This window comes from Ctenocephalides felis, unplaced genomic scaffold (genome assembly GCF_003426905.1).
Source record: "Ctenocephalides felis isolate EL2017-DRISC unplaced genomic scaffold, ASM342690v1 CF-g0.4_SCAFFOLD_01886, whole genome shotgun sequence".
Lineage (NCBI taxonomy): Eukaryota > Metazoa > Arthropoda > Insecta > Siphonaptera > Pulicidae > Ctenocephalides > Ctenocephalides felis.
The window spans coordinates 69390304-69401342 of NW_020538040.1; the positions used below are offsets into that span (position 1 = coordinate 69390304).

The 11039-nt window shown below is 29.0% G+C and overlaps 1 protein-coding gene across 1 annotated transcript; it reads left to right on the forward strand.

Annotated features, from left to right (window-relative positions):
• The first annotated feature begins 340 nt into the window (after positions 1-340).
• On the forward strand, positions 341-2752 carry LOC113377387 (proliferating cell nuclear antigen). Its single transcript, XM_026617692.1, has 7 exons — positions 341-499; positions 761-887; positions 955-1067; positions 1643-1808; positions 1875-1983; positions 2270-2445; positions 2520-2752. The coding sequence occupies exons 2-7, from the start codon at positions 780-782 to the stop codon at positions 2628-2630; spliced, it is 783 nt and encodes a 260-aa protein (XP_026473477.1). The 5' UTR covers positions 341-499; positions 761-779; the 3' UTR covers positions 2631-2752.
• The last annotated feature ends 8287 nt before the right edge of the window (positions 2753-11039 follow it).

Below are 11039 nucleotides of genomic sequence, written 5' to 3' on the forward strand. Positions count from 1 at the left end.
ATAATAATATATATTTCAGAACTTTTTTCTGAATATTCACAAGCTACTTTATTGTCACATGTTTATATTATTTAATATGAATCATTCAATGGTTACACGCATGTGTTGTATCAATACAATTAAGTCATTCATTATATGAAATCTAAGCATTTCCAAATAAAGAGCATTTTGTTGAATATACTATTTATTGCAAACCTAATGATTATATATGGCGTTTTTAACGTTTAATTTTATCTTTCTTTTCTCCTTTAGAGAACCCTTGTCACTACACAACCCTGTATTTTCATGCTGTCGTAATTTTTATGTGTGATAAGCCTGTACCATAGACGTTTGGTTTGATCGTTGGTTTGTTCGTTTGCCCATAGAACATAATTTATTGGTTATTTTTTATGAGTGTTGGTACGTACAGAGACAGACAGTTGTTTTAGTGTTTTGGCGCATTTTATGTGTATCTGTTCTGTGAGCGGTTCGTTAAGTTTTACCGGCTACTTTGTAAAAGGTAATTATTTCAATTTTTTGATATGTGTAATATTCTCTAAATAAATATAGAAAATCTAGAAATATCTTACAACTAAAATTGATAATTTAAGTTTCTATTATTCAGTAGTTTTTAGTTTTGCACTATTAGGTTAGTTAATTTATTGTGCATACTGTTGCTTTTGTTCATGTCTTTAAGCACCATTAGTCTTCCAATTAGTCTTCCAAAGAGTTTGTAAATAGAATGGATAATCTTAAAATCGTAAATATTTCTTTTTTACAGAATTCATCACTCTTTCAAGATGTTTGAGGCACGACTTATCGCCAGTTCAACCCTTAAAAAGGTTTTGGAAGCAATTAAAGATTTGCTAAACGAAGCCACTTTTGATTGCAGCGATTCTGGGATACAAGTAAATATTGATAAAATACTGATTGAATATTTAGTGATACAAATGAAGACTGTAAATTTCTTTGTAGTTGCAAGCTATGGATAATTCTCATGTATCTTTGGTATCAATGACTTTGCGAGCTGACGGATTTGATAAATATCGATGTGATCGTAACTTGTCAATGGGAATGAACTTAGGAAGGTACGTTGTTTTCTAGAGAATATTACATTTTTAATATGTCTGATTTCAATAAAAGTTTATTTTACATTAAACTTATTAATATCTTGATCATGAAAATTATTACTGAACAATAATACAATAAATTTTACATGAAAGTGTAATATCTAATGTTTATAAGTGCAACTGTATTAATTTAAATATGTAATATTTGTGTTATTGTCTTAAATAAGTATACAGGCTGGTTTTGGTTAAATGGTAATATTACTGTACCGACTAGTTGGTTTTATTGAATTTTCTTTCTTACGAGATATTTAAAGATTTAGGTTTCACTATTTGTGTGATTGCATTGGACAACAACTGCTAGTTTTAAAATACTGATCGATTTATGATAAAATTACTGTTATCTAGGTTTTTTTATTGAGAAGTACTATACTACATATTATATATCACATATCATATATTGCAAAATACTCTAATTCTGAATGCTTTAGTGTTGTGAAACTTGTTTGGTGCACTGATTCTTCATGAATGATTTCTAATCATATTGAAGTAAGTTTTATCAAATACTATATTTAATTCTGAACTACTTTCTATAGCATGTCAAAGATTTTGAAATGTGCAAACAATGAAGATACTGTGACTATGAAAGCTCAAGATAATGCTGATACAGTAACTTTTGTTTTCGAGTCCCAGAACCAAGAAAAAGTATCAGACTATGAGATGAAACTTATGAATTTAGATCAAGAACACCTTGGAATACCTGTAAATATTCTATCTAAATATTACTTATTTACATTTAATATTATTAATTGTTGCATTTTATATTAGGATACCGATTATGCATGCATAGTTAGAATGCCTTCCCAAGAATTTGCTCGTATCTGTCGAGATTTATCTCAATTTGGTGAATCAGTTGTTATCTCGTGTACCAAAGAAGGTAATTTATATATTTAGGTGATTTTGCTGTAATATTTATTTACCATATTTAGTATGTTATTTATTTAATTAGAATAAGTTTTGTTGAAAATTTGGATATTGAATATCAGTTAATTTTCAAAACATCTTTTTTCTTTTCTAATATACAATGTTTTTGTTGGTCATAATCAATGCAAATGTAGTTATTAGCCCAATTGTGAAAATTGTATGAAATAAATGAGTAAATTCAGTTAAAACGAGAAAAAAAATTGTGTAATGGAGCTATTAAATATTATTTCATCATACAGGTGTTAAATTCTCTGCCAGTGGTGATATTGGTTCTGCAAATATAAAACTAGCCCAAAATTCCTCTGTTGATAAAGAAGAGGAAGCTGTCACAATCGAAATGCAAGAACCTGTATCACTTACATTTGCGTGTAAATACCTAAATTCATTTACAAAGGCAACACCTTTGTCCGGCCAGGTAAGTGTGATTGTGAGAATAATGAATTATTTATTTGAATTTTGATTACAATATTAACAATGAAATCATTTTAGGTTCAACTTTCAATGTCAGCTGATGTGCCCTTAGTAGTAGAATACCGCATTCAAGATATTGGCCACATTCGTTATTACCTAGCTCCTAAAATTGAAGATGATGACAGTTAAACATTAACTATTGTTCTTGTTGTTTATGTTAAGTTTTCCATAGTAAGCAATATTGATATTGTTGCTTACTATCATTTGTGCGATATTATACATTCAACATCTGATGTTTGTTGTATTCATGTGCCACAATACATCTATTTTTTATTCTATTGATATACAGTTGTTTTATTTTATTACTTTACACTATATTCAAATATTTTTATTTTTAAAAGATCTAAAATATTATATATTATAAATAGGTAATTTTGGTTTCTATCTGGAATAATCTCAACACAGCATTAAGTCTTTAAAATATTTAAAATTACATTTTTTTATATTGATTGGATAATTTCATTACATTGAAGTAATATCAAATCAAACTAATTTGAACTAAAATCAAATATGTAGCTATTTATTTTATATTGAACTTTTATTTTTATCTAGTTTCTTTGCACTTCTTAGATACATTACATCTTTATGCTAAATTTTTAAATTAAAAATCTGCTAGGTAAAGTCTATTTTGTACCAGATATGTTTTATGTACTGTGGTTGCTTTGGTGGTAAAGATGTTCAATTTGGTGATAATAATTGTTGACACAAATTTACTTAACTATGATCTATTTAAATGCATTTGTAAATAGATATATAAATCTTCAGAAAACTAATGAAGCAGTGTTCTTAAGTTTCACACTTATCTGAACTAAGCATCATTAAGGCAGAAATAGTTTGGCAACTACAGAATTGTGTTGTTGATCATATTTTATATTGAGCAACAATTGCAGCAGACAGTTAATTCAATTATTGCAGCTATGTAAGTAGTCTTTTTCACTACATAAATCACTGTTTTTTCATAGTTTTTTTTCCTAGATATCTTAAAAATATGATAAGATTTGTTATTTGGTTATACATTTATATGCTTAAGATGTGCTCAAACTATACGGTGAGCAATTCAAGGTTTGCAGTCAATGTACTTTTAATATTTTGCTGTCATAGCATAACTATTTTGTTTTTAATAAATCAAATGTAGATGTTTTGTTGTGCTGGTATACAATCTGGTTTAAAGTATAAAAAACAAGACACAGAATTCATACAAAAAATTTGCAATAATATTTCTAATTGCAGAGAACTTGCAAGCGAACTGGTAATTACGTTTAAAATGCTGATACATATGAACATTTATCACCTGTTGCACATGGTGCTTGCAAACATAAATTAATTGGGTGATGGATATTATGAACCTCCAAATAGCTAAATAAAAGAGTACAACTGTTATTATTGCTAGCAGAAAAATAAACGAGACCATCAAGCCAATCTGGGAGTAATGCTTGATTCTCGTCTCAACTCTTACCAGCAGGTGGGTGATGCTTGTGTTAATTTTACCACGTTAGTGAGTAGTTAGGGCTGGCCTTGCTGAATTGATGTTTAATATTGGGGGCCCAAAGCAGAGTAGAAGGATAGTACTGTCTGTGGTGTTTACTTTGGTGCTGACTTATGGTAATTCATCTGAGGCGACACTTTCAAGACTCGAATATTATGAAGAATGGCCGGACCAATAAACTATCTGAGTGCCTTAAGAGTATCTTGCGCATTCTGCACACTATCAAAAGGTAGCATGCTACCTTGTACACTGCAGTGTACATCACTTCTGTAACTTTGCCTCACAGAGTTTTAGCAGAGGAAAGAGCGACCAATGAAGAAAGTCATCAACACTGAAATACCATAAATAACTTTTCTATGACCGCAGAAAAATCGATAAATGGTTACAGTTTCACCTAAGCTCTAGGTAGCACTTAAAGGCTCAAAATTTTCAAACTATGTACATGAAATATTTTTTTCCTGTATATTGCAAGTTCTGGTACACCCTGTACATCGCTTTTTTTGTATATATAATCCTAGACAATATTAGAATACCCCGTGTTCATATTGTGTATATAATATTGTAGAGCAATACAAAATACATAGTTCTTTTTTAGCTATCAATATCAAACTAAGAGGCCAATTCCGCGATAACATAGCCGATACCCTGGCGTTGTTATGGCAATGCTATGTTAATCCTTCTTTCTTGGTACTAAAAACTGTAAAATGCTATCTATTTTCTGTATGATAAGGCGCTTTACACATAAAACCTTATGTCATTATGAATACATTAAATTCTCATATTGTCTAGGCCTTATGTTATAAATGCGCCTCACGAAGATGCAGTTATGATAACATTATTTCTAGGTTTGTTTATATGTAAAATACGCCTGATCGCACGGCGAATAGATAGCGTTTTCACAGTGTTTAGTACCAAGAAAGAAAGATAAGATAGAGTTGCTATAAAAATGTTACCGCAGAATTGGCCCCTAAGAGTGGTATATACTTCAGTGATGGCATGCTATGTTATATATCGGTTTGCATACAACATCGTACTGAATACAAAATCGTACTGAATACTGTAAACACCCAAGTGTCTGCTGTAGAGTCAGGCGTTTTAGATAGAAAACCTTTATTTTTCGTGCATATGGTATAAATACATAAATGGTCGAGGTGGTCTCTAAATATAAGTACTTAGTTTAGCAAATAGGAGTTTTGTGATTTCTCAACAAATAATTTCGTTATCCGCTTATGGTGCTTTTACTTTACTTTTATAAGTACTTTGATTTCTGATGCATTTACGTTATCATATTCTGCTGCAAAGAAACAATTAATACAGCCGCGTTTGCTTTCTGTGAGACTTCTGTGGTAGATTAGTTTATGGGGTCATTTTATTTTTATAATTCTTTATGGTGTTTCATGTCATAAACGCGCAGGTTTCATAAGCTTGAAAAAGCACCGCTTTGACGCATTTTAATAATTTAATTAAATGAATGCTGCCTATCATATTCACAATCCCATATGTCAAGTTTTTAATATTATTGATTGAATAATTGCAATATGTTACAGAGTTACTTCAAAATGTTTTCGAGCAAAATTATTTTTGCAATGGTACGAAACCGCTCTTTGAAGAATCTCGACGTAGTCATTGTATCAAAAACGCGTAGAAACTAGTTGAAAGTGGCATTTAGCCTTAAGGCAAGTTGCACGTACTTTCCGAAAAGTGTAATAATTGACCTAATCAACCGAAATTGTGATTTAGTTATTTAGATAAATATTTCAACTATTTATTTCGAAAATAAAGTTATCGTTAAATCTACACATTGCGATTTCCAATAGAATTTTGTTTCTCTTTTTTTCTCTCTCAAACACTTCTAAATTATCTGTAATTATATTAATTATACTGCACAGACACGTGCTTATAGGTCCTAAAATTGTAGTTTATTATTACAAATTTTAATAAATTGACAATGCTTGACTCATCACAACACAAAAGCAACTTTTGACACAAATTTTGACTATAATATTTTCTCAAACTTTAATTAATTTTTAACATCAAACTATGTGTCGTAGGGCCGTAACATTAAATTTTATAAGACCATGATATCTATTGCCAAAAAAAGATTAATAAAAATCGGCAAGCAATTCTTTTTCAACAGTAAATTTCAAGAAAACGGCTCGGTGTTTTTTACCTAAAATTAATCAGTGTCATTCTCAACCAATATCTCTCGAACAGTTTTTGATTTTTCAAAATTGAGAGCTGAAGCGTGGACGAAAAATTTTTCACTTTTCTGCTATTCACAAAGAAACGGCTCAGCCGATCATCGCACAAAACTGAGAAAAGATAATCCACATCGAAAAACATTGATTGGCTGTTAAATTTTTGAAATCGGTTTATCGATTCATTTTAAGCAAACGTTGATGAACGTTCGAATTTTGACAAAGCTAAAAAACGATACTAATTTTTGCAAACTTTGACGAATTTACAAAATTAAACGACTTGTCGTAGGGCCGCAATATTTTAGTATGGCATCTACCGTCAAAAAAAAATCATAAAAACTGTCGAAAATTTTTCTTTTAACACTATATTACAAGAAAACGGCCCGGCCGATCTTTACCAAAAACTAACAAGGTCGATTCCCAACCAATATCTTTCGAACGGTTTTTGAATTTTCAAAATCGATTCAGAATTGCGGGTTAAAACGTTGGCAACAAATTTTTGATTTTTCTGCTATTTATAAAGAAACGACTTGTGATCGTCGCGCAAAATTGATCAATGTTAGTTCTCATCGAGATATATCGAATGCCTTTTTTTTTTAAATTGGCCCAGCCGTTTTTGAGAAAACGTCGATTTACGGCAAAAAATCTGTTCACATGCACACACACATACTTTTTCCAAATTTGGTCTCATTCGATTCAGAATGGCTTGAAACATCGAGAAAATATAAAATTAGCGAATCGGATTTTTTGATGAAAACATAAACTTCTCCTTCTGGAAGTTAATTAACGTATAAATCGATTACAATACACTGTTGACAACAAAGTTATGCACAAGCATAATATCTATTATTAAAAAAATAATTGTTTATATGGAATAGTTAAGAAGGTTCAGAAGATCCGTGCCTCTGTAATTAGTCTGTCCATGCGAAATACTTATTAAGTCAATTAACATAAGTGCATTTAGATAATTGAGAGATGCGTTTTTGATTTTTCTGTTACACGTGGATTCCTAGTTCGTGATCGGAAAATTATCGTACCTGTAATGCTAAAGTACCTTCGACGTTGTTTTTTTTCATACAGATTGGTTCCAAGATCAAATATAAAATTATACCTTTAACTATCAAAGCGTTTAATCGTCTGAAATCTTGATAAAATTTTGTACCTGTGAATATTTGGAACCTATGAAAAATCAATTGAAAACTGTTAGACTAGTTATATGTATATATAACGTGATATCATGCAGTATTGATATTGATTTTTACTTGAAAATATAGACGAGAAAAATGTTTCCAATTGAAGTTAGCTCTTTCGGATATTGCGTTCATCGTGTCAAATGCCAACGAAAGAAATTTCTTACTGCATACTTTCCTGAATGGAATTTTTCGACTCATTGACTTACCCTCGGACAGAGCACCCATTATTTATATGCATATATTTGCAAATGTGTATTCTGACTATTGATTTTTTAAAATTTGTTCTTGGTCCTTTTTTTACATTTTAATTTAACGTTGAATTCCTGTGTTACAAAATCATCTTGTAGTTGCTTGCTGGTATAACCAGCATTATCAAGTTTTATATCCATCTTTTTATCTAACTTTTACGTATATTTTTTCAAGCTAAAAGAAATAAAATTTATTTAAACTTCGTCAATAGAATATCAGTATCAAATGGACAAATCTGTTTGGCTAAAATTTTTCACTTAATCTTACTGAAGGGTGAAGAAATAACATTAAAAGAAACAGCTAATTTGGGTTCGTCTTTTAATTCAGCTCTCCTTAAGAAGTATAGAACTTTTGAATTATGTTTCATAGTATACCACATCGTATTTGCTGTATGTATAGTTATTTCAGTTTGTCCCCTTTTTGAAGAATTGTATAAAGTGTATACTGATTTATTCTATAAAAACATTAATTTAATGAGAATGTAGTGAATTATGTTTGCACATGTATCAAAGTAAAAAACTCAAGCTATTGCTTTGGTAACTATTTTCAATATAAAAATAATTTTTACACATCGTTAAGGAACGAAACTTGAGAATGCTAATACTATATGTGTCAAAATTTTAAACAATTAATATACATTAAGTTGAAAACTCATTATTTGCCAGTAGCATTCTTCAATTAAATGCAATCCTATACATATTTGTGTTTTATTACTAAAGATTTCTGTCGTCTGGTAAGTTCAAAGGGTTTCGCCCGTTCAAGTTTTTTTGGAGTGTTCTTTGATCCAGAAGTTTTATTGCACCAATATTCACATGTTTGTGAAGCAGGCGTTTCCATTTCAAGTTTCTACTAATTTGAAAAAGTACAAATAGATTTAAACAAAGTATATCTATGCAATAAACAAGCTAAAAATATCAAATTATGCATTTTTTTTACTGTGCTATCTGATTGTAATTGCGAGTATATGTCTAAAAGTCCTTTTGAAGTCGCATTTACTCCGATCAATTTTATATAAAATTGAGCTTTTTGGAATGAAAAAATTCAGACATGATAACGCCAAGCAAGTGTGGTCATTACAGTTAAACATAATGTCGATAAAAATGCGCTTCAACATAAATAATATTAATTTTCAAATCAATGATAGCCTGTATATAAATTTGTATTTATATAAAGTAACTAATAAATTAAAAATTTAACTTTCAGTCGGTATTCCAATAATAACTGTTATTGAGAAAAATAATTGAGAAATCAATTAATCAATCAATAGAGTAAGTAATCAAGTTCAGTAATCAAGTATCAATAATTTATATCAACTCCATTAATGTAAAATTAACTTATGGTCACAAAATCAAAATGAATGTTGACAAGAAAACGTAAAATGTAATTCAAGATTTCACAAAGTTTCATATTTTTGACAGGGCTCTCATATGAGGAGAAATTTTAGGGATAAACTCCGCTTGACTCCAAAAACTTTTCCTATGGCGTTATAATTTAATTCAGATTTTTTTTAGCAGTGATGAAGAAACAATTGAATTTCTTAACAAATTAGTATGTTACAAACAATAAAGCATAATATATCTGAAGAAGATAAAATAAATTTGAAACAATCTAACGAATCTCTACCAACGAAATGTTTTGAAGTATTGTATTTTTCTGGTCGATCATGCTGTAATGGCTTAAATTAACCTGCACCTCATTTTGTTTAGAACTGATCGTGGTCGATCTCTATCTCGTATCTCATCAGTCTGCTTGCTGGTATTTCATAAAAAAATCTTTGAAAGAACCGCATTTTTGAAAAAAAAATCCGGAGGAATCACCCGGTGAAGTGAGATTTTAATTCTCAAATGTTATCAATCGCATTCATTAATTTTGAATAAATATCATTACGTATATATACATATATCATATATATATACATATATCATATATATATATATATATATATATATATATATATATATATATATATATATATATATAAATATATACCTCTTTTTGCGGTTTGGTATCAGCTCCCACAAGTGCTTCCGAATTTGAAGATAAGGTTTATATTAGATAAATAATATATATATGATATTTACGCAAAACCCCTTTAGAACAATAATGGAATGTTGCCCATTTCCTCAATCAAATTGTAAAATTTAACAAATAAAAAAACAGATACACTCTGCCAACCTTTTGTCGAAATGTAAATGCACTAGGCAAACAAATTTTGAGTTCTTAGGTATCCGGCTGCTGGGATTTTCTAAAGATGCATTTGTAGCAAGCTAACAAGTGATCAATGGGATATTTGATTTCATTCGTACTGTGTAAAATAGGATTTCGATTTATTATACTGTTGTGTATTATTTATTGGACACAATAAAATTGGAGTGAATAAATATTTCGAGTTTAAGCTAATTTACAATGATATATTATTTAACATATTCTTTATTCTAATTTTGCGTAAAAATTAATACAAATGCTAAATACTATAAGTTGAATATTAAAATCAATATTAGAAATGTCTAATATCACCTGAAGTGTAATTAATGTAAGAGTAATTAAAACTCGAGTTTTATTTGCAATTTATTATAATACAATTCCTGATTTCTAATTTATTTTGAATTTGCTTTGTCACAAATAGATGCAATTCAAGTTTTAAAAAAGTATAGAATCGAATATTTAACATTTAATTTTGTGGGTAAATGATATCAAATAAAATATGTGAATATAATCTAGGAAATATTATCTAATACACTAACTTAAAAGTTATTCAATTAAAAAAAAACGATTTTGTTTTGTATACTTTAATGATTGTTTTCATAATTTTCAATGAATTTATTATTATATTAATTAAATTTAATTTATACTTATATTCAATCGAGATTCTCGATTAAAAGTTTAGTAAGACATAAAATGCGAAATGAGATTCTAAAATAATACTAAAAACATTTTAGTAACATAAACTGTATTAAGTACTATAAATTGTAATTAATGTTTATATATTTTTTGGTCAAATTGCATCTAAAGCAATTTTGCTATTTTTCAATATTTCTTACGTTTATTATATCTACTTTTATGAGGAGTTAGTAACCAAAGTGGAACATGAAGATAGATCTTAAACGCCATTCAACCGAGTCGAAAAACTTGCTATTTTTTAATGTTTTCATAATATCCACAATAAGTTTACATACTATTTATCATTTATCTTATCATTATTATAATAGAAGCCCTATACTCCACTTTAATTTTGCGTATAACGTGAACCAACTTACGAGCTAGAGCAGATTTTTGTCATTTAACGACAGATATAATCATTATGTTTGGTCCAGTTTGATAACATTATTTAGTGAAAAACTTACTTTATCTGCTTTTAAAACATAAGGGGGTTTGATGAATGTAACAACTATAAGATGTGAGGGATATTATT

Bases quoted from the DNA above. Each gene is read 5' to 3' on its own strand.
- LOC113377387 (XM_026617692.1), top strand. From the start codon at position 780: ATGTTTGAGGCACGACTTATCGCCAGTTCAACCCTTAAAAAGGTTTTG. The intron at 1,068-1,642 runs GTACGTTGTTTT...TACTTTCTATAG, and splicing joins ATGGGAATGAACTTAGGAAG to CATGTCAAAGATTTTGAAAT. The intron at 1,984-2,269 runs GTAATTTATATA...TTCATCATACAG, and splicing joins TATCTCGTGTACCAAAGAAG to GTGTTAAATTCTCTGCCAGT.